Source organism: Ceratotherium simum, chromosome 3, assembly GCF_057802395.1.
Source record: "Ceratotherium simum simum isolate JZ-2026a chromosome 3, ASM5780239v1, whole genome shotgun sequence".
NCBI lineage: Eukaryota > Metazoa > Chordata > Mammalia > Perissodactyla > Rhinocerotidae > Ceratotherium > Ceratotherium simum.
The window spans coordinates 44,732,078-44,759,783 of record NC_141902.1 but is presented as its reverse complement, the minus strand read 5'-3'; the positions used below and the strand labels follow the sequence as shown (position 1 = coordinate 44,759,783).

Sequence of the window (27,706 nt, the reverse complement as noted above, 5' to 3'; positions counted from 1 at the left end):
AGTTCTTCATGAACAGACATGTAGTTTTTAATTTCCAAGTACATGCATAATCTCTCGTTTTACTTCTCCAGAATTGGGCCATTAGCAGGTTACTCACACCAGTTTTATTTTTTAAAACTTCCCACCTCTTGACTCTTCAACTCAATTCAGGATATAATGGATTTTGGGGGTGCACTTTTTTGATTCCTCAAAATGAAACCATGATTTAATTTCATATTGTGAAATGATTCTGATAGCTCTAGACCAATCTATATACAAATAAATAACCTATATTGTGGATTAGAAGAAAGAAGTAATGACTGGGGAGAAATGTTATCTCTATTATCTAGGTAGTAAATGTGATTAGGAAATGCTAATAATTTCCTAGAAAATAAAGAACCAAATTATAATCTTAAAAGTTTAGTTGGAAGTGAAATAAATTCTCAAATTTATTTAACCTAGATTCTCCTGTCCACAAGATTGCTATTAATTGCGACTGGGGCTACCTGAAGATGGAACAGTAGACCACTGTCCTGTCTTTTGGCCTCTCTACTCCTCATCTCCCATCCTCTCTTCCAAATAGCATTTCATTAATCTAGTGCTAGCACCTGAAATTCTTTTACTAGTCATTTTTTAATTTAAAAAAAATACATATATAAATAATCTGGATGACACAAAACAAATCCTCTATTTTTACATTGTTGCAAATTGCTTTTCAGCTGGATTTCCTTGTCAGTTGTTTACCAGGGGGATAAGATAGACAGCTTATGTTTTTGTGAGAATGTCGGGAGAGCATAACCTGTTACGCTGGATGGCTATTTCAGGTGAAGTAATACAGCCAGGGGCTTTGGTAGCCAGGGAAGCGGTTTGAGAACTCTGGATACCCAGGAGGTGGGAAACAGGAAAAGGGCAAAGCAAATTTTGCTGTTTCACAGTTTTGCCTAAGACTGATTGTATTGAATCCATCCCACTGTACTGTTGAAAGTAGAAAAGAATTCTTCCAATAATGTCCCCCTCTTGAATGCACAGTTGACTCAGTAGAATTTAATATCATAACAAGATTCTCATGTGTTCTAGTAAGTAAAACTGTTTTTTACATTGTTCAATTTTAAGTTTATTGATCAGACTTACCCAGTGCCTGCTTTGTGGAAAGCCTGGTGTTGATGGAAAAATACATATTAATAGCAGACGTTTTCTTTTTTTTAAGTCGTGCCATCTTCATAGTGGCAATGTCAAAGCTTCCAGAAAGTTGCATATGGAGTTCAAGATAGCCTGACCTTACACAACATACTAAAATCTTCCATGTGATTTATGTCACATAAATAAGGTCAAAGAGTAACTTGCAGGATTTACTTGAGAATATATTTTCATTGACGAAATTTCTAAACCTCATGCAATTACTACAACAATGTCTAGATGGTTTTCAAACACAGCTGTGGTTGCTTTTTTGGCTAGCTAATAATTCTAGTTTTTGCTTATTTGAATATTTTTCTTTTCTTATGATTTTTCTTCTGAAAACAGATCAAACAAGAACTTACTCAACAGCTTGAAAAAGAGTGGCAGTCTAAGCTGGATCAAACTATAAAGGCAATGAAAAAGAAGACCTCAGATTGTTGCAGCCAAACTGACCAAGTAACCACCATCGATGTTATTTCCAAGAAAGAGATGGCAATCACGATAGAAGAGCAGAAGCGAAAGATCCAGCAAGATTTAGAGCAAGAGAAGGAAATAGCTATCAAGGGGGGCTTGAAGAAACTTGAGGTTGAGTTGGAACTCAAATATTGTGAAAATATTGCCAAACAGGTAATAAGCAGGTTTATTATAGTAAAATTATTGGAACTGCCTCTTAATGAAAACCTGTAAAATGCTACCATTGAACTTGTTCATAACTTTATACTTAAAAATTTTGTACATTCCAGGGGAGAGAACCTCTTATGTTGTTCCTAAAATTTTCTTCATTATATATATTTCTGTTACAAAGCTGTCACCTCTCAGTTTTTCTGTATATCCTTTCAGTTTACAAAATGTTTGCTCTTCTGAGGTCAGTCCAAGCTGACCTAAGATGCCTGAGGTTAAAAGATGGTGGTTTTATATCTGAATGAAGCACAATTTAATTATGAATCTTGCATATCTAACTTCATAGAAAATATTCTACTAAAGTAGTTACAAAAGCAAACTGAAAGCGGATAAGGTATTTAACAATATTTGTGTTGAGACTTGTGGAGGGGAATCTGCAGGCATGCCCCTTAAATGGGACTTTGTCTGTAAATCCCATCCGCTGCCAAAAATTGGTGCTATTGCCTCCCGTTGGAAGCACTCGAGGAGCTAGCTCACTTTTAACTGGGGCGTGTTACTTGTTTTCCAAGAAATGTCAAACTGAGAAAAGTATAGCTCTGTGTTAATAGAATAAAGATGAGTTATTTGTGTTAGCTATATGATCTATTACAATGATTCTCGAATTTTTCGGTCTCAGGATATCTTTACTCTTTTAAAAATTGAAGACTCTAAGGAGTTTTTGTTTGTGTGGGTTAGAATTACTGTGTTGGAAAATCTAAGAAAAGTTTTTTTGTTTTATAATATTTTCATAAGTAAAATAATTTCTTTGCTTGGATCTATATCAGATTAAATACCAGCATCTTTTGAAAGGAATTTTTTTTTGGCTTAAAACAGCATAAATGTATTCTCTCACAGTTCTGGAGGGCAGGGGTCTGAAATCAAGACATCAGCAGGACCATACTCCCTCCAGAGGCCTTCGGGGAGAATTTGTTCCTTCCAGCTTCTGGTGGCCGCAGGCGTTCTTTAGCTTGTAGTTGCACTCCTTCCAATCTCCAGCTGCACCTCCGTATCACCTTCTCCTCTGTGTGTCTGTGTGTCTTTCCCTCTTCTGTCTGTCTCAAGTCTCCCTCTGTTTTTCTTTTTTTTTTTAATTAAGGTATAGTTGACATATAACATTATATTAGTTTTAGGTGTACAGCATAATGATTTGATATTTGTGTACACTGCAGAATGGTCACCACAATAAGTCTAGTTTCTGCCTGTCACCATACAAAGTTACAAAATATGCAATACAATATTATTGACTATGGTCACCATGCTGTACATTATATCCCTCTGACTTATTTATTTTATGACTGGAAGTTTGTGCCTCTTGACCCCCTTCACCCGTTTCACCCACCCTCCAATCTCCCCCTCCTCTGGCAACCACCAGTCTGTTCTCTGTGTCTGTGAGTTTTGTTTTGTTTTGTTTGTTCATTTGTTTTGTTTTTTAGATGCCACGTATAAGTGAAATCGTACGACATTTGTCTTTCTCTGACTTATTTCACTTAGCATAATACCCTCAAGGTCCAACAGTGTTGTTGCAAATGGCAAGATTTCATTCTTTTTTATGGATGAGTAATATTCCATTGTATATATATACCACATCTTCTTTATCTATTCATCTATCAGTGGGCATTTAGGTTGTTTTCATGTCTTGGCTATTATGAATAATGCTGTAGTGAACACAGAGGTGCATATATCTTTTGATTTAGTGTTTTTGTTTTCTTCAGATAAATACCCAGAAGTGGAATTGCTGGATCATATGGTAGTTCTATTTTTAGTTTTTTGAGGAACCTCCATACTGTTTTTCCATAGTGGCTGCATCAATTTACATTCCTAGCAACAGTGCACAAGAGGATTTTTTTTCCACATCCTCTCCAAAACTCGTTATTTCTTGTCTTTTTGATAATAGCCATTCTAACAGGTGTGAGGTGATACCTCACTGTAGTTTTGATTTGCATTTCCCTGCTGATTAGTGATGTGGAGCATCTTTTCGTATGCCTATTGGCCATCTGTATATCTTTGTTGGAAAAATGTGTATTCAGATCCTTTGACCATTTTTTGATCAGATTGTTTGTTTTTTTGCTATTGCGTTGTATGAGTTCTTTATATATTTTGGATATTAACCACTTTTTGGATATATGATTTGCAAATATCTTCTCCCAATAGATAGGTTGTCTTTTCATTTTGTTGATGGTTTCCTTTGCTGTGCAGAAGATTTTTAGTTTGATGTAGTCCCACTTGTTTATTTTTGCTTTTGTTGCCCTTGCCTTTGGAGGGAGCTCCAAAAAATCATCACTGAGACCGATGTCAAGGAGCTTAGCACCTATGTTTTCTTCTAGGAATTTTATAGTTTCCAGTCTTACATTCAAGTCTTTAATCCATTTTGCATTAATTTTTGTGCATGGTGTAAGATAATAGTCTAATTTCATTCTTTTATATGTAGCTGTCCAGTTTTCCCATCACCGTTTATTGAAGAGATTGTTCTTTTCCCATTGTATATTATTGACTCCTTTGTCGTAAATTAATTGACCATATACGCATAGGTTTATTTCTGGGTTCTCTCTTGTCATCTATGTGTCTGTACATAACACATTGTGTTTTTAAGATTTTCTCCTTATTTAACTTCACATTTTAATTATAATGTGTCTTGGCATGGATCTCTTTGGGTTCATCTTATTTCTAACTCTCTGGGCTTCCTGAATCTGGATGTCTGTTTGCTTCCATAGATTAGGGAAGTTTTCAGCCATTATTTCCTCAAATGCGTTTTCTCTCCCTTTCTCTCTCTCTTCTCCTTCTGGGACCCCTATAATGTGAACGTTGTTCTGCTTGATGTTGTCCCATAGGTCTCTTAAGCTATCTTTACTTTTTAAAATTCTTTTTTCTTTTTGCTCATCTGTTTGGGTGAGTTACACTGTGCTGTCTTCCAGGTCACTGATCCTTTCTTTTACTTCATCTAGTCTACTATTGAACCCCTATATTGTATTTTTCAGTTTAGTTATTGTATTTTTCAGCTCTCTGACTTCTGTTTGGTACTTTTTTATATTTTCTATTTCTTTGTTGAAGTTCTCTCTCTGTTCATCGATTCTTCTCCTGAGATTGGTGAGCATCTTTCTGACCACTGCTTTGAACTCTTTATCAGGTAAATTACTTATCTTTGTTTCATTAAGGTTTTTTTCTGGGATTTTATTTTGTTCTTTTGTTTGGAACATATTCCTCTATTTCGTCATTTTGCTTGGCTCTCTGTGTTTGTTTCCATGTATTAGGTGAAACAGCTATCTCTTCTAGTCTTGAAGGAGTGGTCACAGGAAGATTGGGGGTGTGTTTCAGTCTGCTGTTTGTGCAGTGTCCTGGGAGTGGTAGCCCACTAAGAACTGTCTCTCTGATTGTTTGAGTCCTGTGGGGCCCAGAAACACAAGTCCCCTTGGCCACCAGAGCCAGGCTTCCAAGAGGTGTCCCCTGTGTGAAATGCGCACACCTGCTGGTTTTGGCAGTGCCATGGGGGAGCACTGGGTGGGGGCAAACTCGCCCATCAGGTTTCGTGGGACAGGGCCACATGAGGGCTGGGCAAGTGGCACTAGCAAGGTGGAGGGAGAGTGCAAAAATGGTGCCTGCCAGCACTGGTGCTATCAAGGTAGAAGGAGAGTGCAAAAATGGTGTCTACCAGCGCCTCTGTCCTCAGAGAGGGTTCCCACAGACCGCTGCCCCTCCAGCAGATGCTTCTAAGATTAGCCAATGAACCTCCTTCACATATGGTCTAGGTGGTTTTCAAACTGCTCTTCTTGCACTGGGTCCCAGGGTGAGTGAGTCTGCGTGAGCCCTGTAGGAGCACAGTGTCAGTTTCCTACAGCCCTCTGGGTCCACTGGAGGTAAACCCCTTTGGTTTTCAAAGCCATAAATTTTGGGGTCTCCTGTCTCTGTTCATGTCCCCAGGGTTGGGGTGCCTGGTGTGGGACTTAAACCCCTTGCTCCTTCGAGAGAATCTCCATATTTGTGAGGTCACTCTTGCTTGTGGGTCACCACGTCAAGGGTGGGGTTTTGGCAAAGCCTGTGTTCCCACCTGTCTTGCTTGTCTCGATGTGGCCTTTCAATCGTTTGTTGTGGAGGAGCTGTTCAGCTAGTTACCAGGTCTTTTCCAGAGAGAATTGTTCTGTTTATAGCTGTAGACTTGGTGTGTGGGAGAGGAGGTGAGTTTAGGATCTTTTTATGCTGCCATCTTGAATCGTCTCCCTAAGAAATTTTTAAAACACAGGAATACTCAAGCACACTTGTCATTGGCTGTCAGAGCAGTGACACATCACATAGCGTATCGCCTCTGGAGAACTGTACTGTTTACACGTGAAAGAATGGGAGTAGAAAAGACAGATAAGGTCTGAATATTATTTTGAAAATAGGTTTTTTTTTTTTTTTTGGTGAGGAAGATTGTCCCTGAGCTAACATCTACACCAATCTTCCTCTACTTTGTATATGGGCCGCTGCCACGGCATGGCTTGATGAGCAGTGCATAGGTCTGCGCCCAGGATCTGAACCCACGAACCCCAGGGTGCCAAAGTGGAGTGCGTGAACTTAACCACTATGCCACTGGGCTGGCCCCATGAAAATAGTTTTGACCTCACAGACCACCTGACAGGGTTTCTAGCCCTCAGAGGTCCCTGGACCTTAATTTATTGTTATTTATTGTATTTATTATTTTAGATCTATTACTCATTATAGAGTCTTAAGATAACAACTGAATCAAAGTTTTTAAAGATATACTCAGCTTTTTGATAAACACTTGAAATTCTACCTTTTTGTTAGTTTAGTCTACATGATTTTTACAGGGAATCCTTAAAGTGTGAAAACAGGTAAATACATGTAATTGTATCAAGGACATCATCTTCAATCAGTTAAAAAAATAATTTTCTGAAGTGTTTACTATAATGTTTGAACAGAGTTAAAAAAATTTTCTATAGACAAAGAGGTTTAAGAGTGCTGCTTTGGTATTTATACAAGTATAGATCTTGTGAAGAAAAATAGCATGATATAGTAGAAAGGAAATATTCATAATAACTCTTTAAGGAATGTAAATTTCTATTGGAGACTTTATCTTTTCCCTATATTTTTAACTCCCTGGAATTTACCTGTAAATATATGTAGCATTTTAGTGACAAATTCAGCCCCTTATATCAGCTCTGGTTTTGTGTGTGTATATGGATATTTGTACATGTCTATCTGTGTGTATGTCAAAACAAGGAAATGAGGAAAGATGACTTAATAAACAATCTTGTGGTAACCTGTAACAGATTTACAACCCGGGGACCCTCATAATTCATCAGGTCTTACATTTTTGCCAAATTGATGTATCACCCTCATTCTTTAGTCACAAACTCATTCTTGACAGCAGGAAAATTTGCTCAGTGTAAGGCTGTCACCTATATTGGTGCATGCGTGCATGTGTGCGTGTGTTTGTATGTGGGGCCTGAGGTCTGAGGAGGTGGTGGATGTACTGACTGGACAGCAGCTGACACCAAGCAGCCTTCATGCATGACTGCTCCTTTTTCCACACGATAAATAGGAGTTTGTTGGAAATGGCAATTGGTACTTTGTATAAAGCTTTCTAATAATAGTACTGGACATCAAACATTTATAGATTACCACTTCCTGCTGTGGCATTTGCCTGGGACAGTACGGGAAGTTTAGAACAGAAGGATTAGAATCTCCTATTTGGGATAAAGTAGGGTACTTGCAGTCACTGTAAACTAATGTTGTGTAATACAAAGCAAAATACACATGAAATCATAGTTGCTGTTTGCAAATGGGGTCTTTCTGAAATTTCATACCTCACTTTACCTTGCACTATCCTGCAGGTAGAAACAGCTGTGCAAAATGCTCGTCACCGATGGCTGGAAGAAATGCCTGAGCTTGCAGAGTATAAAGCGCGTGTAAGAGCAGAACAGAAGAAGTGGGAAGAACAACAAGAGATCTCTGTGGCCAAACGGGTAAGAGCTCTCTTGGAAAGAAGCTTCAGGAGGGCCTCTCTCCTGACCTCTTCTCTCATCTCAGTCCCAGGAATTTGTACCCACTCACGGTGATGTGGAAGGATTAAATACGATAATGCATTTAAGTGTTAGCTCAGGCCCTGGCTAGTCGTATCTGTTCTCATCATCGTCAGGATGTTGAGGGAGAGAGAATATACTTTAGGGTCTTGAAACTCTTATAATCAGAAAGATAACCTTAACTGTGAAACTAAATCCCATTCTATCTTGCCCTATCTTTAGGAGAAATTGAGAAAACTTTATCTGTTTATTATTAGACAGTATCCATTCACATGCTTAAAGTTTGTTTTCTGTGCTGTGTCAGTAGTCTTATACATATTCTCCTTGGTAAATAGCCAACTCTCCTTTCCAGAGATGTCATGTTTCTCGACTGGAAACATCAGATTTTATAACTGTTTGTATTCTCCCAACTTAATTTATTAGTTTAAACCCATGCTAATCAAAATACCAATAAACTGAACATAGTTTTGAAATTTGACACAATAATTCTAAAATTTATTTGGAAAACTGGAAAGACTAGAAATATTTCAGATGTTCTGGAAAAGAAATAGTAGTCCAGCCCTAACACATAATAGAATATGTTGGAAAGCAACATTTCAGAGAGAGTTGAGTCACAAAAATAGAATTCTTTTTTATTTAGTACTACACAGACTTCAGAGATAGGCCCAACTATGAATAAAAGCTTAATAAACGTTTCAAATTAAGGGAATGAGGAATTATTCCATAATAAATAGTCTGATGATAGGCAGATAGCACTTTGGAAAAATTAGCTTTACCCACTCCATACATCACAATAAACTCTAGGTTCATTAAGAGGTTAAACATTTTTAAATGAAAGTGTAAAAAAAATTAAAAAGAAATTGAATATTTCAGGTCTGTATCATAATAATAATTCAATTTTGAGACAACAGACACAGTAGCAAAGATAGATAAAATAATAGGATAAAATATGTGCAAACATTTAAAACAGTTTTTTTGTAATAAAAAAACAAAAAGTGAGGGGATAATAAAAATAAGGAAAATAAATGGATCAAACATAAGGCACATTAATTCTAATGTATGATAAGAAAAACAATACAAATTTATAAGAAAAACAAGAATCTATGGGTAAGTACACCAATGATATGAAGAGACAGTCTTCATGAGAAGACCAAATAGCAAACTTAAGGTGCTATTTTATGCCATATGTATAAATCCTCTCTTCTTAATTGTAATACACAAAATATAATAGATTGCAGTGTCAGGAATATACTACTCTCCCGATGTCAAAACTGTTTTGGAAAATAACATATGTAACAGACATTGTAAATGATTTATATGTTGTATTCATAATCTTATTCCACAAATTATTTAAGGCAATACTTCAGCATTAATAAAAAATCTATTTTAATATTTTTATTAAGTTATCTGGTAGTACATGGGTGTTCATTACACTGTTCTCTGTATTTTTTAGTATGTTGAAATATTTCAAAAGGAAATTTAAGTGGGAGAGAGAGAGGAGACAATATGACGGTGTGCATGTGTCTCAGAGCTCAGACGTCAAGAAGAAGAATAAAGTTGGGTAGAATATAGAAAATAAAATAGGCAAGAGATCTTTCCTTAAGAACACAGAAGGCCTGTATGTATGTGAACGCAGAAACCTAGAAAGCACAGTCTGTTGCTTCTCAAATGTTGGCAGGCGTGAGAATCACCTGGAGTGTTTGTTAAAGCAGATTGCTGGGCTTTGTTCCTAGAGATTCTGATTTGATGGATCTGGAGTGAGTCCTGAGAATTTGCATTTCTAACAGGCTTCCAGTGATGTGACATTGCTGGTCTTTGAACCACACTTGGGTGTGAGTAGCTCTACTCTAGATAATTATTCAGCCACAAAACATAATGTTAACATGTTGCAAATCCTTCCTCCAAACTGAAGGAGGTGGGCAAGGGCCAGTTTCATAGCATTGGCTGGAGAGTTCTTGTAAGATTAGAGTGATCCATCAAGATCTGTGGAAATTTAAAGCCAGTTTCCAGAGTCCAGAAGTAGTCACGTTGCTTCAGTGGTTCTTAAACTTTGCTGCACATTGGAAAAACTTGAGGATCTTTAAAAAATACTGTTACCTGGCTCCCACTCCCAGGCTTTATGTTTTAGTTGGTACAGGATGTGGCCTGGGCATCAAACTTTTTAAAAGCTCCTCAGGTGAATCTAATGTGTAGCAATGTTGGGAATCACTGAGTCGATTAATGCTGTCAAATTCGCCTTGTGAAACTTCACGTGAGAGGATACACACTTTTGGTGAGGTTGGGTGGATCATCCAAATTCCATGGGACCTACCACCTCCACCCAAGTCGCCTAGTAATGATTTCCAGGCATCCATTGTTTTTTTTTTTTTTTTTTTTTTTAAAGATTTTATTTGTTTATTTTTCCCCCAAAGCCCCAGTAGATAGTTGTATGTCGTAGTTGCACATCCATTCCAGTTGCTGTATATGGGACGCGGCCCCAGCATGGCCGGAGAAGCGGTGCGTCGGTGCCTGCCCGGGACCCGAACCCGGGCCGCCAGCAGCGGAGCGCGAGCACTTAACCGCTAAGCCACGGGGCCGGCCCATCCAGGCATCCATTGTAATGTGACCTGTTTTCCCTAAAAACACTCTTTAAACATGTCTCACGTCACTACTGAATTATTCTGCTGGTAGCAAAAGAATTTTGCTGTGAATTCCTTTGTAAAGCTCATCCTAAATAGTGGGTTCCTTTAGTAAACTTTAAATACAATTCAAAATCTTTGATTTATATGCAACTATTCAGGAACACGTATTGTCGAATAAAAGTATATTACATGTGTTTAAGAATCTATGTAGTTGAAGACGTTTGCTGTAATTATATAATAGGTAAAAATTTAGGAAGCAGATCCCCGATCTCAACATCGAGAGCTTACATACCATATTGATTAATCGCGGTCACCACTCTCTAGGCCAAGCCTCTGGAGGTGCCCTATTCTTCTTTTAACACTTGTATCCTTGTGACTTCTTTGAATTCAGTCAGGGAATATTAGAATTAAAAGGGACTCAAGGTCATTATCCGTTCTCCTCATTATATAGATGAAGACACTAAGTGTAAAGGAGATGAAGTGACTCTTCTAAGGCCATGCGGCCAAAAGTAACAATGACCACATAACATTTATTGAGTCCTTATCCATCAGGCTCTACGCTAAGTGCTTTAAATGGATTATCTCCTTTTGTCGTTTAATCCTAAAAAACTCTATCAGTTGGGCATTGTAATTATCCCCATTTTATAGATGAGGAAACTAAGGCTCAAGGAAGTTGAGCAATGGCTCTGTGGTCCCACAGTTAGTTCCAGCAGTTGGTCTCCAGAGCCTGTTCTGTTAGGCAGTGTGCTGGGCTGCCTCTTCAATCAGAGGCAGGATTAGAGCTAGAACCCAGGTTTTTTGATTCCCTGTTACTTTTTGGTTATGTACTATTATTTTCTATGATCTACTAGTCTTGTTATTCTCTTATAAAAGAAATTAGATTAATTTTAAAAATGACTTTTTCTGTTTAGTATTGTCATTTAATGAACTGTTCTAACCTCTAAAATTACATTAAAATACAATTATGTTTGTCAGTGAGTTATAATGCAGCTATGTGTTATATTCCTAAGTAATAGTAAAATTTCCTTATGAGGCTGCTTTTGCTTCATGTAAAAGATACTTCATTTGTTGGGGGCTTAGATAAAATTTGAGACTGCATGTGTATTTAAAAAACTAATATAGATTATTTTCTAAAATTAGTTTGGGATAATTATATATATATACTTTTTTGGTCATTTTAAATTTCTAGTTCTCCATCAAGAAACTGATGTTTTATTTTTTAAATAACATAAGATATAAAATATTAGGTGATTTAAAATGAAGGAAAAGATCCTTAAGTACAATGTAAGTATATTTTAGGAACAATGTCTTATCTAAATTTACTTTTTCCCCTTAATTTTGATTTTAAATCTCTTATTAAGTTCAGAGGTTAACCCAAATAGTTACTTTAGTTTAATTTTTTTATTAATGAGGAGAATCATGAAGAGTTTTAAATGTACATTGTTACGTCTTTTAGATATTGTTTGCCATTTCTGAAGCTAAAGAGAAATGGAAAAGCGAGCTTGAAAATATGAAGAAAAATGTAATCCCTGGAAAGGAATTGGAAGAGAAGATTCATTCTCTTCAGAGAGAGCTGGAGTTAAAGAACGAGGAAGTCCCTGTGGTTGTCAGGGCTGAGTTGGCTAAGGCCCGGAGTGAGTGGAACAAAGAAAAGCAAGAAGAAATCCACAGAATTCAAGAACAAAATGAGCAAGATTACCGGCAATTTTTAGATGATCATCGAAATAAAATTAATGAGGTGCTTGCGGCAGCTAAAGAAGACTTTGTGAAACAAAAAACTGAGCTCCTTCTTCAGAAGGAGACAGAACTACAAACATGTCTAGACCAGACTCGTAGAGAGTGGACTATGCAGGAAGCCAGGCGGATCCAACTGGAAATCGCTCAGTATGAGGAGGACATCCTAACTGTACTTGAATTTCTCTTAAAGGATACCCATAAGGAGCATGTCAGTGGGTCAGAGAACAAGCGACTCTTGGAAGTGCTGTCGACTTGTTCTTCAAAATGGGTGTCTGTGCAATATTTTGAGAAAGTGAAGGCCTGCATACAGAAAGCATTTCAAGATATTCTCTCCCTACTTATAGAAAATGCCAACTCAGAATGGGAAAAGGTATGTTCCTGATAAGTGAAATAGAGCTATTATTAAACACCAAGGATGATTGTAGAAGTTGCATATGGCATTTTTGCCTTTCTTCTTCATTTTACAGTTTAATAGATGTAAGATTGTATTTTTACCAGTGGTTTAAAAAACTGTAGCAAATCCAAAGGATTGCATTTTTTTTTGCCAAAAAAACTTTACTTTTTCATGGTGCCAAAAATATGAGGCAGAACTTTTAACCTCTAGACATCTTTTTCCTAAAAAATATATGCTGTTCTTTGTAAGGGCCTGAGATTTCAGAAACAGAGTAACTCTCATTCCTATTTTCATTTTTTGGTCATAATCACTTAAGCATAATTGCTTCAAGAAATATGCATCATATTAAACTACGGTTTCTTAAGAGCATCTAAAGAGTTTGGAAGTCTATTTCTTGCCCTCAAGGAATTTATATCTCATGTAGGCAAAAGATGCCAACCAAATACAAAGAATATTGATGTAGAAACAAGCAAATAGAGGTGTGGCTCACACACACAAAACTCTGAAGCCCAGTGTTGTTGGTGTACTATACCTGTGCATGTAGAATGAATTAGTTGTATTCTTTTAGTTGTATAAGTACTCTCTGACGCCAGCTTTCAGTTTGTGTGGGTGATCTATAAAACCAAAGTCTTGCTTACCTTATGATTAAATTAGGTATGCATGAAAAATCCAGAATGATATTCTAGGCATTGCAATCAGCCAGTTTTGACATTTGGAATTAGAGGTAGAAAAAAATGCCAATATTATAAGGTTTGTCTGATAGAAGAATTGAGACGTAAGAGTTAAGTTTCATTGAGATACTATGATTAAAGATTTTCAAGGCCAGGATTGAGTATTTGGCATTAATACCTGTTGTATAAGCTAGGAAAAAAAATCTGAGTTCCAGTTCCACACTCGAGAATAACTAGCTTATTACCTTGAGTAGTCATATATTATAGTTGCTTAGCTGAAAAAGAAAACACAACACCCTGGCCTGTCTAATTCCTTGGATTTTGGTAGGATACGAATGACACAGCTTGGCCTTTCTACATCCTGCATTTGAAACATTACAGAATTTTAGAGCCAAAGGGATCTGAAAGATCAGTCTACCCCATCCCAGTTCACCCCAGTTGATATTTTTATTCTTGATTTCACACAGATGTGACTACTTAATAGTTGCTTTCAATGTAAAAATAACTGGACAAGATCATTTCCCATGATTGTTGCTTGTAATACTTTGTTGAGAATTTTTGGAAAAATAGATAATTAAAATAAGAATTATTATTTATAGCAGTTTTATGGATGAGAAGTGATAGGAAGATCGTGTTATATACTTTCAAGTTTGCTTTCCTGAAAAGGCAATCTCGATTTGCTATAAAAATCAAGAAAATACATCTTTCTCCTACTATTAATATATAATCCACCCTGGGGTCTTTTTATAGGGCATATAATTGTGTAAGCAGTGTAAGGTCATCGGTATGACTTAATGTGGTTCACATGTCTATGAAGACAGAATCACATAATTTGGCTAAGAATTTAGACTTTTGCAGCTTCTGTTGGGTGGGGTCAGATTCCGTTCCTGAGAAAAGCGTGGCTTTGAAATGCCTAATCTGGCATTTGTTGTAGAATACTTGACCTTCTGCCGTTTTAGAGCAAACTTAGCTCAGGACCTTGAGGTAAAGCAACGATTATTATAAAGCAGTGATTATAAGTTGCAGTATAGGTGCCGTAAATGTGAAGAACTATGAATTATAATTGATTAAATTTGTAGTTTTTAGAACTGTTCAGGAAAATTAAAATAGCCAAAAAATGATCCATATATATAAAAGTCCTGATTTTAAAATAACTTAGATGATCAAAAGTTTTTTAAAATGGAGTGGATGCAATGAATTAAAAATGTAGTTTCCAAGAAAATGAATGTTTTATCAAAAGATATTAATACAACAGTTTATAAAGGATAAAAGAAAACAGAAATATCAATTGGAACAAAATTGTCAAACAAATTTAAGGAGGTATGTTCTGTCTTTTCTGACCACCAAAGTCAAGTTAAAACTAAGACAAAATGGTGGCTGCTCCCGCCTTTTTTGTCATCTTGGCTTTTCTCCAGATTTGAGTAGAAACTGGACACATTAGGGTTCAGCTCTTATTCTTTTGGCCTCAACCTCATATCCTCTTGATGGCCTAGAGTTCGCATTTTCTCTGTAACTGCTGACCTCTGCTTCTGTTGAACATTGTAGGTACATTTCCTGACAGTCAGTTAAATGAGTTTCTCATCATCAAAATCAAGCCTTCTGGAATCAAGCACACGTAAAGTGTTTTAAGTAATTAAACAAAGCAGCTTTCTCAGCATCACCTGTTCTGGTCCCTTGGAATTTAGTAGTTGTCCAAAATCTAAAAATATTGCCTTAAAAGAATGTCTCACCATTAATGAATTTAGTAGCTGTATTACTGGAACAGGGACTACAACACAGAAAGTGTTCAGTAAATGTTAGTGAAGAAATGGTCTTGTGAAAGGTGTTTAAACTTAGGTGAGCCTCGGTTTCTCTCTTTAACATTGAAATTCAACTGGCCTTCCTTACAAAGTGACAGTATATATTAAAGTATTTAGAAACATAACATGCTATATAAATTAAATTTTTTTTTTTACTGTTGTTACTTTCAATTCATGGACGGCAAAAAGTTGGTATTATAGTTTCTAATGAATTTGACCCCTGAATGAAAATGTTCTGGATTTTCCAGAATAATTCTGATTTCACATAATCTATCCTGTGGTTTGATCACATAAACCATTAAAATATGTTAAATTGGTGTGTGTGTGTGCACACGTGCACGTGCAAACTATATCTTCTGTCTACCTCATAGCTGGCCCACCAGTCCTCTGTCAGATAATATTGTAATTTGGAAAATATGGTCATAGGAGATTAGTTCTTAATAATGATAGTATTCATGGAACACCCTAAGAAAAATATTGGTGGTAGTTTAGGCAAGATTTTTTTCAGGCAATGTTTTCTTTTTATATTTTTAATATTAGCATTTTAAATAGAGAACTGTGTAGCAATTTTAATTAGGCATTAACTATGAAGATAACCTATTTCAGAGAAATATGGCCAAGGTGTCTAAGGATCCTGCTACAGGAGTCACTGGCAGAGGAGACCCTGGAGTCCCTGCAGCCCTTCCTGCAACCACTTCCAGACACCACACTCAGCCCTTGTTCTTGCAAGAGACAGAAGCAGAAGCTGGTAATGGGATTTTATTCCTACTGGTCTTTGTAACACCCACTGTAACATCCATCACAGTTCCAGGGGGTTGCTATGAGGATAAAAGGAAATAACAATTGTGTGCAGTTTTTATAAGTGAACAAATGTGTAATATTACTCCTGCTTGTGTGTCGTCTGCCTGGATTTCCTTGTGCATTTAGAAGACAGGTTGCTTTAGGCCCTCTTCCTTCTGTCTTTTCATGGTCTTCCCTCCATTCATAAGTGGTTCTTATAAGAAGGATAATGAGAATTTTATAGAGCACTCATGTTTTTATTCCCTGGCTTTATTGAGAAATCAAGGGTTTCACACAAGAGAATTGCCAAATAACTGAGACCTTTTCATTCAAATTACCGAAGCTGATTTCACCGGTTTTTTAATGGAAATCTTTCTGAAGAGCGTTCGGTGTTTTCTGATTTATTTGTGAGTTTCTTGAGGTCAGGGGCAGTGTTTTTATCTCTTCCTCTCCAACTCATGGCAGAGGGAATGGCACGTAGTTTGTGTTTCTTGAATATCTGATGGATTAATAGTTTAACTTAATGACTTAGAGTTGTCATTATGAAAAGTAATGATTGTACTGTACTACAGCCCCTTGCGGTACTCAGAGCTCACTGAGAAATATCGGGCTTATGTTGCCTATTCACTGAGATTTCTGACTAGGAATTGGCATATCCTTTATTACTTCCAATCCTTTTTTTAGGATATTGACCCCTTGCAGTCTGCTTCTCTCCAGATACAAGCACATACACACCACACACACACTCTTTCTGTTTCTTAGCTGCTGTCTCCATTGTAAGCTGGAAAAGAACTAAGAATTGCCAGAGCAAATCAGATGTTATAAGTCAGTAACCTTAGTTTCCACACATTTCTAATTCAGTAGGCAGTATTACCAGAATCCTAGAGAACCTCTGCCTTTCCTAAGAAGTCAGTTGACAGTTATTTTTCTCATCATCTGTAGACCCTTTTCCCTTATTTCTAGGTACTAGATGGTTGAGAATATCTTTTTTTTTTTTTTGTGAGGAAAATCAGCCCTGAGCTAACATCTGTGCTAATCCTCCTCTTTTTTTGCTGAGGAAAACTGGCTCTGAGCTAACATCTATTGCCAATCCTCCTCCTTTTTTCCCCCAAAGCCCCAGTAGATAGTTGTATGTCATAGTTGCACATCCTTCTAGTTGCTGTATGTGGGACGCGGCCTCAGCATGGCCGGAGAAGCGGTGCGTCGGTGCGTGCCCGGATCCAAACCCCGGCCGCCAGTAGTGGAGCGCACGCACTTAACTGCTAAGCTACAGGGCCGGCCCCGGTTGAGAATATCTTATTGCCAATTAGGTACATGGTATTACTACCTTAATTTGTATTTTGCTTCTTACTTTTCAGTGTCATTTTATGTCTCTTGTTATATTTGGAATAACCTGAGAATTATTTTTTAATTTGTGAAATGGGTAGAAACAAGTTTTAGATATTATTTGGCTTTGGCAAGTTCTAGCAATATGAAAGAAATTAGTTTTGACTTAAGAAAAATCAGACTATAAAAGGATTTATTTTTCTTTCTTCAATCTTTTTTCCCTAAAAACAAACACATTAACAAATTCATTAGACAGGATTAAATAATTCAAAACATATATTAAGTAATAAAAGTCTTTTACAATCCTACCACCAGAGCATACCACTGTTAACTGTTTGGTTGTATTCTCCTGATATCTTATCATTTTTTAAAGTAATTTAAGCATTAATTATGAAATACTTGATACATGCAAAGAATATATATATGCACATGTAAGTAATGAAGCCTAACAACCAGGAACCCACTATTTTACTTAAGAAGTGGAACATCACCAATATTGTTGAAGACTCATGTGTGTTTCACCACAATTCCATCCCTGTTACTTCCCCACAATCCGAGGTAACAAATGTTCTATTTAAAAATTATTCTCTTGTTTTGACCAAATATATATATCCTCAAAAAGCTGGTGCTTTATTTTGTCTTCTAATATTATAAAAATGATTTAATACTCATTATAGTCTTTGTAACTTGCATTTTTATACTTAATATCAAACTTCTAAGATTTGTCTGTATTAATGCGTATAACTCTAATTCATTCCTTTTTCATTGCAGTATAGTATTCCATCATATGAATATACTATAATTTATCTATTCTCTTGTCAGTGGGCATTTGCCTGGTTTCCAGTTTTACAACAGTATCTTAAATGAAAAATACAAATGCCGTGTATGGTACCAAGTGATGCTTCATTAATCCTTTGATGCTCATGAACATAAATGGTGCCATTTAAATGAAACTAAAAAGTCAGGAGAAAGCTAAGAATAATTTTGCTGGACCAATGATTTTACATCAACATTTTAGATACTGGCCTCTGAGCCTGTGCCAGTTTATATTCCTACTTAATTATATCAGTTATATTAATAGTAATAATTTACTTTTTGTATCATTTTTATATAGTATTTAAATTTTATAAATTCTATATATTACTAGTAGCAATAGCTATTATTTATTGTGTACTTGTTCTATGCCAGGTACTGTGCCAAACAATTTTTATACATTTATACCTCCTGACAGTTTTAAATCTTTTTTCATTTGGAGATAATTTCAAACTTACAGAAAAGTTGCAAAAATAAAATAGTTGCAAAGAACACTTATATACCCTTTACCTGCCTATACCTATTGATAACATTTTACCTTATTTTGTGCTCTTCTCTGTGTATGTATATGTGAACATTTCAATTTTTCCTGAACCATTTGAGGATGTTATATACATTATGCCCTTTTACCCCTAAATACTTCAGTGTGTATTTTCCAAAAATAGGAATTTTTCTTGTATAACCTTAGTACAGCAAATTGCACATTAGATGAAAATATTGTATCAATCTACTGTTTGTATTCTCATTTTTTTCAATTGACCCAATAATGTCTTTTATAGCATTTTTTTCCTCTGCAGAAAAGGAATCTGTCTGGGGTCAGGTATTACGTTTACTTGTTATGTCTCTTTGCTCTCCTTTTTTTTTTTTGGTGAGGAAGATTCGCCCTGTGCTAACATCTGTGCCCATCTGCCTCTATTTTGTATGTGGGACGCTGCCACAGCATGGCTGATGAGTGGTGTATAGGTCTGTGCCCAGGATCCGAACCTGCGAACCCCAGACTGCCAATGCAGAGCACACAAACTTAACCGCTACACCACTGGGCCACCTCCCCTCTTTGCTCTCCTTTAATCTAGGATATTTCCACAGCCTCTCTTTGCCATTTATGGCACTGACGTTTTTGAGAGATGTATTGTCTGCTTTCCCAACACTCCCTTTCCCTCAGCTTTTCCTAGAACTGTGCTCATTTTGAGTTTGTTTCTTCATGATTAGACTCAGGTTGTGTTTTCTTTGCTGGAACACCGCATAGGTGGCGTGTTATCACATCTGGAGGTGTACAATGTCCATTTGTCTATTGTTGGAGAGGTTTGTTTGAGCACCTGGTCAAAGCGTTGTCCAGTTTCTTCCCTGTATAATTGCTGGGTTTTTCCCCCTTTGAAACTAATAAGCAATCTGCGGGGAGACACCTTTAAGACCATGAACATATCCTTCTCTTCATTAAAATTTTCCCTGTGTTTATCAATCATTGACGATGCTTGTCTGATCCAGTCTTTACTATGGTGGTTGCAAAAGTATAATTTTTCCATCTTCAGACCTCCCTCCACTTTTACCACTTGGCACTTGTCATGTTCTTATAATCAAGAATCCTCCCCTCTAGTTTGTCTGTGTAGTTATTTATTTGTCTATCTGTTTATTTATGTGTTTATCTATCTGTCCGTCTACGTACCCACCTACCTATCAACTTACCCGCCTATCCATCCATCCATCTCATTATCAGTAGGATTATTGTTATGACTCATGGATTTCTATTCTTTTCCAATACTTTTTAATTCACTACTATATTTAATTAGTGTTCAAATTGTCCCAGATTCAGCTAGTGGAGTCCCTTCAAACTGGCTCCTGTGTCCTTGTGATATGCCTGTAATTTTGAGTAATTAGTTACTTTCTGGCATAGCAAAATATTCTAGTCTCATCTTGTATACACCATGTCTTAACACTGGAGTCAGCCATTTCTTGAAGATCCTTGTTTCCTTATAGTGGGAAATGATATTCAATACTAAGATCTGAGCATTATGTTTCATAGCAATTTTTAAAATAGATGGTATTATTCAATTTTATGTATTAAAAAACTAAGTTTCAGAGAGGTTAAGTAATACACTCTGAGTCACACAGCCGATAAATAATGGAAACAGGACTTAAACCCAAGTTTCTCTCTCTCAAGCATCATTCTCCTTTAAGTTACACTGTAGCCTTTAGTCACATCATCTGGTTTCCTTCCTCTCTTCCTTCCTTCCTTTCTTTCTTTTTGGTAGTTCTTAGTCTAAATTGGTATAAAAGTTTGCTATCATTTAATTTTTGCAGATAAGAAAAAGATCCTTGAAATTAAAGATTCATACTGTGGACACTGCTTCCAAGAACTTGAAAAGACAAAGCAGGAATGTCAAGATCTGAAAAGAAAACTGGAGAAATGCTGTAGGCATCTTCAGCATTTAGAAAGGAAGCACAAAGCTGTAGTGGAAAAAATCGGAGGTTAGCATTTAAAGTAGCACAGCTACCTCTAGAAATCCCTTTGATCCTTGTTGAAATGTTCAAGTGTGGCATTTTAATTAACGTAGGCACTGATTCTCTTTGGGGATTAATGTAAACTAATTTGGACCTTATTTTACTTAACCAAATTATTATTACTGAACTCAAAAGAGGAAAATTGGAGCTCTCATTAAAAGGTCACATTCTTTTCTTCCTTTTTTGATTGAGCAGATATTGAGTGCCCAATATGTATCAAGCAGTGTTCTAGGCACTGGGGATATAGCAATGAATACATCAGACAAAATTCCAGTTCTGATGGAGATGTACAAGACTCTGTTCCCTTCCTTCAAGAAGCTTATCATCAAGAGAGGAGAACTAAAAACAGATTAGTAAATAGTTGCAGCATTGAGTGCTACTGGCAGTATGTTCGTGTGAACTTGGGAGAAAGGATGTTAATGAACTCTTCCTCCTGTTAGAGTTGGGGAAGGCTTGACTAAGCCTGGAAAGATGACACTGTTTGCCTAAGAGACCAGCATTCTAGGCAGAGGGAGAAAACGTGAACACAGCACGTTCACATGGGTGTTCTGGGTCTGATCTGGCCTCCTTCCAGTCCATTCTTCCCAGTGCTGTCAGGGAAATTGTCTAAAAGGGACATCCTCTGCTGTTTCATCCTGCTCTTCTGAAGAAGGGAAGCTATTGGGCTTATGAGGGTGCTCCCTCCAACCTTCACTATTCTCTTATATCCCCTGCTCTATACTCCTTACCTTTGAAATATTTCAGATTCCTGAACTGGGCAGGAATTTTCTTTTACTGCTGGGCCTTGCATATGATGTTCCCTCTCATTCTTGCTTTGGCCTAACTCTTCCTCATCCTTTACGATTCAGCTAAGAAGATGCCTTATCTGCAGAGCCCTCCTTGATTTTCCTGTGTGGATTAGGTGGGCGGCTTCTGTGCGGCCCCATAGTACGTGACTCCTCCTCCATTACCATTCTATGTTTAATTTTTTGGTTACTTGTCAATATCCTTTCCAACCTATAAGTTCCCTGAGAATAAGGAGTATGTCTTGTCTTGTTCATCCTTGTAGTCGTGGTGTCCGTTACACACTAGACAATAACAAATGTTTGAATGAATGGAGGACTGAATGCAAGGGTCCCAAAAAATTGCATCGTGCAGAAAAGACCAGGTGCATAGGTTCACTTGTTTTCTCCATTCACCTCTATCACTTGCCTGGGCAACGGTCACCTCCTGACTCTTTCTGCTTCCAATCTTGCCCCTCCATCCATTCTCGAGCAGGCAGCATGAGTGACCCTTCAAAAGAGTAAATTGAATGATGACACTTTTTATTCAAAGCCCTTCAGTGGCCCTTCATATTTCAGTATGAAATACGAACGCTTAATTGAACATAGTTTAAGAAGCCTTTCATGACCCAGCATCTGCCAGCCCCTCAGCCTCATCTTCCCCCAGCCCTCTTCTTCTTTTATAGAGAATTATTCTCTCATTCCCTTTTCTCTGGACCTCTTTTCATCTCTCCCTTCACCAGGACGTCTTCCTATCCTGATCATGTTGCCTGGCTGACTCCTACTCATCTCCCCCCCTACATTACTTCCTCAGGGGGCTTTCCGAACCACCTCAGACTTGGTTATGTTCTTCTCTTAGACATTCCCCACAGCTCCTGTGATTTTTATAACGTTCATCGTCCTAGCAATTATATTTTGTCTGTATTCTCTTCTGGAGTGTGGACTCGATGGTGACCAGGATCTAGTCCTGTCCCAGCACTTAGCACCATCCCTGGCATCACAGCACCTTCGGTAAATGTTGTTGACTAAGAGAAGCCACCTCCGTGCCCCTGCTGCTTACTAAGTCTGTTAGAGATAGCTAATAATTACTTCAAGGCAAGAAAGGGTTTTAAGAATTTTGAGAGAAAAATTTTAACAACTACAATTCCCATGGTGATTGCTTAGCTCTTTCATCGAGGCCAGGAGAGTAAATGAGAGATTTGTCTAATTGTAGATGTAGATACAATGTAGCTATTGTAAAATTTGAAGAGAATCAAGAAAATTTGTTTTACATAATAAAATGACAAGGGCAGTTGGATATGATTATTATGTATAAATAATATTTAGCACCATACATTGTGATCATGGAATAGTTATTCTATATAGTGCTGTTTGAGGCTGATATCTTCTTTAATTCATAGGCCTAGAAATAATCCAAGAAAGTTGGTCCTGAGCTCAAAACAATGGGCTGATAAAAGGGGTCAGGGTCAGAAGTTAAGTCATTTGATAGTTTGATTTCAATGTTTGTCTTCATGTGAATCTAAAAACATTGGTTGATAATACTTTTGCTATTGGGGTTGCTTCTTTTTCGTTTCTTAAATTCCATTTTCTATTGTCTTGGAGCATTTATTGAAAAGTGATAGAGTAAGAATGAGTGGTTTAAAATATACAAGTTATATCAATTACTAGGGGGAATTGATTGATTCATTCCCTAACTTATTGGGTGTGTTGAGAGGGTGACAAAGCAGGAAACATGGGGTGCCATGTTCATATTTATTAAATATTGGTATTGCCAAGTCTTGTATAAGGTGCTGTGCCTTTATTTTATTTCTATTATAATCTTCAAGGTAGGTAACACTCTCCCCATTTTACATACGAAAAACTCAGGTTCAGAAAGGTTAAGTAATTTGCCTAAACCATCCAGCTGGTAAGAAGCAGAGCTAGGATTTAAACCTACATCTCTCTGACTCTGAGATTCATGTTTTGTCCTCTGTACCACATGGACTCCATCAGTCTCCTCATCCTCATTTTAAAGTTCAAAGAATTGAAAATCTTATATTAAATCTGAAAATGACAACTACTTAAACTTAATTTTCTTTGTATCTTGTACTGACATGCTTGTTCAATGATCATTTATATGAGCATAGACTGTACACCAGGATCCACAAGGAGCATGGAATTAGAAAACCTAGTATGTTTCTACAGAACTTCAGTCTAACGGGAAAACAAAACACATACATATGGAACTATTCCAGGACAGTGTGTAAGCCACAAGAAGAAGAAGATGGAGCACAGATTTTAAGTGCTGAGCAAACAGGACAGGGAGTGGTCGGATTAGACCATCAGGGAATAAAGGGTAGAGGCAGCAACTGGACATTTCAGTCTCCTCTAAACGTTTGCACTGGGAACTTAAAGGGCAGGAAGACTCAGAAAGAAAAAAGACATTGACCAGTATACTATAAACTTTCCTTTTTAGGAGATGATAGTGGAGCTGTTGAAGAATTAATAGAAGGAAACAATGACAGGAAGAATAAACTGGAAGAGCTGGGAACACTTTGTAAAACACCCCCAAGGTAGACGTTTCCTATTTAAAAAAATTGTTCTTTGCATCTTTACATTTTTTTATATTGATTACATCAATAATAGCATACCAAGAATATCAATGGTTGTTATTGTTATACAGCAAGAGATATAAAAGAGAAGAAAATCTTCTAAAACCTTATCCCCAGAAGATACCCTCTGTTAACCTCTTGTTTCATATCATTTAAGCCCTTTTATACACACACGACACACGCACATGTTTTAAAAATTGAGATTATTGTATATTTTGTAACCTTTTGTTAACTTAATATTATAAGATAACATTTCCCCTTGTCATTAGATATTCTCCTATAATGTGCTTTTCAGTAGCTGCATAGATTTTCATCACGTGGATTTATCATGATTTATTTAAGTAACCATAACATTTAAATTGTTTCCATTTTTCTCCCATTTTAAATAACTGTATAGTAAAGATCTTCATATATGAATTTTTTAGTACATCTCAGTTTATTTTATTGGAATATATAGATATATATTTTTTTCAAATGAAGTTTTTCACTTACAATCTGTTTTTGCAATCTTTGGTTTGTTTTTAGGTCGTTGTCAGAAGGGGCCATTGAAAATGCTTGCCTGCCATGCAATAGGTTGGCCTTGGAAGAACTTCGTGGGCAGTATATTAAAGCTGTAAAAAAAATTAAGCGTAAGTCCCTAAAGAGAATCTTAAGATTTTAAGGTGGTTTGAGTATTTTTTGTTACTAGCAGTAGTAATTTGTGGGAATTTTCCAAACTACCTTGTTCTGGGATCTTACCTGCTTTTAGAAGAGATCATTGATACCTTTTCTAAATTAGGCAGTAATGGATCATTTTGCCCAAGTAATATCTTTTGGAAGTGACGTGAGGATAAAGTTAGTTTTATACTCTTAATTATCCTGTTTCTTTTTTGGACACTAACATTAAACTAAAAATTTTATAATCTTACAACTTAACTAATGCCAAAGAGAATGTCATATCAATTATTGCTTCCTACCATAAACTTTTAAGGACTATGGAAAATGGATCTAGTTAGGAGTAGTTGTGTTATTTCTCATTATTTTGTTAATAGATTAGTCACAGATGTAAATTTATCAAGTCCTTTGCAGTACGTGGGGTGCAGCACACCCTGCAGGGCATCTCTCTGGTTTATGCTTTCCTGGTAGAATACCTCCTGGTTTTTAATTACAGTGTTGCATAGATTGTATGTGTGTCCCAGAACAATAACCAGTGTTTATACAGGAGAAATGTGTGTTTGCCTCCTAAAATTGCATTCATTTTTAACAAAATGAGTAGGAAAGGTCTCAACTTCCGAATGTAATTGGTAGATCATCAGAATCATGTATAGATGGTTTCAAAAGCCCACTCAGTATCAGTGAAGAGAATTCACTCCTCAGTTGTTGCTGGTGCTGGCAGAGGCCATATTATTACAAACAAAGCAACTTTTTGTTAACAATCCTTAACCGGGAATTTTAAGCATTTTTTTTTTTTTAATTCTATTATGATAACTTTTGTGTGTTTATGTGGGTGTGTTGTTTTACCTTTTAGAAGTTGGTTGGAACTTTCATATTTTGTTTTTGTTTTTGTTTTTTTTGTGAGGAAGATCAGCCCTGAGCTAACATCCATGCCAATCCTCCTCTTTTTGCTGAGGAAGACTGGCCCTGGGCTAACATCCGTGCCCATCTTCCTCCACTTTATGTGGGACGCTGCCGCAGCATGGCCTGACAAGCGGTGCATCGGTGCGTGCCCGGGATCCGAACCCAGGCCGCCAGCAGCGGAGCGCGCGCACTTACCCGCTACGCCACGGGGCCGGCCCCGGAGCTTTCGTGTTGACATGTACTCCATTTTAATTTTTTCCACTTCAAATAATGAAAATAGTCTTCCAGTCAGTATTTTGGCATAGAACATCTAATTTTCAGGAAGAGCTTACTGATATTGAGGGAGATTCCTCTATGAGTTGGATCCTTAGTATAACAGGGATGGTGATATTGTAAAGGAAGGATGTAGCCCTGGAATTAGTAAAAAATGTTAACCTAAAATAATGGTAGTCCCAATCAAAGCATGTGGAGTTAAAGATAAAAAGACAACTTGAAAGTCGTGAACTATTTTTAAATGTAAATTCAGACAGTAACATAAGTCTCATCCCTCTCCCTGCGATAGCATTTTGTACAATCTCTCACAGATTGTGATATTATATTTGGTTGGATACTCATAAGTGCTGCTGAAAGAATTGAATAAATAGTGAAACATGGATTTTCAGAGCAAAAGAAAACAGAGGAATCTGAGTCTCTTCAGCTCCTGTTGCCTCATTCTGTCTTTCGTGTCTGCTTCCCTCTTCCTCTCTGCCTCACGCTTTCTATATATTTCTTTCTTCTCTTCCCTTCACCAGACGTAATATATAATTGAAATGCATAAGCTTCTGTGCCTCATATTTATGGTGTTTTCTTGCCTCAGTGTTTCAGAATATGACAGAATTTCCCTAGGGAGTATGCTATGTTTCCCTACCATATGTGGCTGTCATCATTCTAAAAGGAACTTTTAGATTATTTGTCCTTTGAGTCTACCAAAACGATGATCTGAAATACTCCATTTGAATGATTGTGGAAAATATAATGCTTAAACTGTACCTCCAGTCACTTCATTTCCCAGAAAACTGGTCTGAAGTCTGCCTCTCCTGGTTTTGAACAACTGCTAATAAACATGCATTTTGTGGGAATTTCCCCCCCGCCCCAGGTGATATGCTTCGTTATATTCAGGAGAGTAAGGAAAGAGCTGCGGAAATGGTAAAAGCAGAGGTACTGCGAGAACGTCAAGAAACCGCCCGAAAGATGCGCAAATATTATTTGACTTGCCTCCAACAGATTTTGCAGGATAATGGAAAACAGGAAGGGTAAGTTCAGTCTAAACAAACAATGTGTCCTGAGAGGACTGGATAGCGTGTTGTCATTTTCTAAGCATTTTCCTTAACCACAAAATTAACTATTTCTATATGATCAGCCATTGGGTGTTAGGAGAGGCTCATGTCTGTGCTACCCTAAATGTTGGCAGAGCTAATAGGAAAACAGAAATCCTGGGGCTAAGGAAACTCATTTTTTCCTTTAAACTATATTAATTTAATATTCTGGAATTCCCCACAGGGCTGAGAAAAAGATTATGAATGCTGCTAGCAAACTTGCTACAATGGCAAAATTGCTGGAAACGCCTATTTCTAATAGATCCCAGAGCAAAACTACACAGTCAGGTATGTCAAAATGAATCACTTGAAGGGTTTTTCTCTCCATTCTTTTTTAGCTATTTAATATTTTCAGTATGAAAAAAAGCAGGAATGTAAGGAGTGAGAGTTTCATTTATAAAGTTGTATGTGTGTTTTACTTAAATTGGAAACTTGCAAAAAAGAGTGTAGTTTCCAGTTCAAGTAGGCAGACTGAGCATACCCATTAGCTTTCTATTGCTGCTTCCATCCCTTGAAATGATGGAAAAGATTTTAAACAACAAATAAAGAAGGCGAAAAAGAAGAAATTATAACTGGGCTTTAAAAAGTTTCAAATGATAGACCAGAAGCTATGAGAAATCCCTGAAAGAAAGAAAAACAGTATAAGATTGAAGATGGAAACTTCAGTTCAAAACTGCCAGAAGATGACAGCTACAAGTAGGAGCAATGTGGAAACTGGTCCACTCATGAATGTGGCATGTCCCAGAAGTAATAAGCCCAGGGGATAGCAATGGGGTAATTAGTTGCTGTTCTAGAGCAACAGTAACGAGGCAGAGTCACCCTCTTTATTTCTGTTTCTCCTCTCCCTTCCCCAGCCCCAATATTGGGCAACGTAAGAGCAACAGGAACAGAGAGTCTGGGGACAGGACAGTGCTCTAGATGGCTAGCCACAGCGAGGGGGAACTGAGAGCCCACATGCCCAGAGTACCAG

At 37.1% G+C, this 27,706-nt stretch overlaps 1 protein-coding gene across 3 annotated transcripts in view; it reads left to right on the top strand.

Annotated features, from left to right (window-relative positions):
* The window catches only part of CEP152 (centrosomal protein 152), an 86,452-nt gene that overhangs the window by 55,552 nt on the left and 3,194 nt on the right, over positions 1–27,706 (top strand). For 2 of the 3 annotated variants that reach the window (XM_087426953.1, XM_087426947.1), the window contains exons 18-25: positions 1,501–1,782; positions 7,644–7,775; positions 11,910–12,560; positions 15,661–15,802; positions 23,689–23,785; positions 24,350–24,453; positions 26,517–26,673; positions 26,921–27,024. In XM_087426953.1, coding sequence (XP_087283079.1) covers positions 1,501–1,782; positions 7,644–7,775; positions 11,910–12,560; positions 15,661–15,802; positions 23,689–23,785; positions 24,350–24,453; positions 26,517–26,673; positions 26,921–27,024 — 1,669 coding nt within the window. Of the gene's footprint in view, positions 1–1,500; positions 1,783–7,643; positions 7,776–11,909; positions 12,561–15,660; positions 15,803–20,271; positions 20,440–23,688; positions 23,786–24,349; positions 24,454–26,516; positions 26,674–26,920; positions 27,025–27,706 lie in introns of all 3 variants that reach the window. The other variant, XM_087426942.1, reaches the window with a different exon arrangement.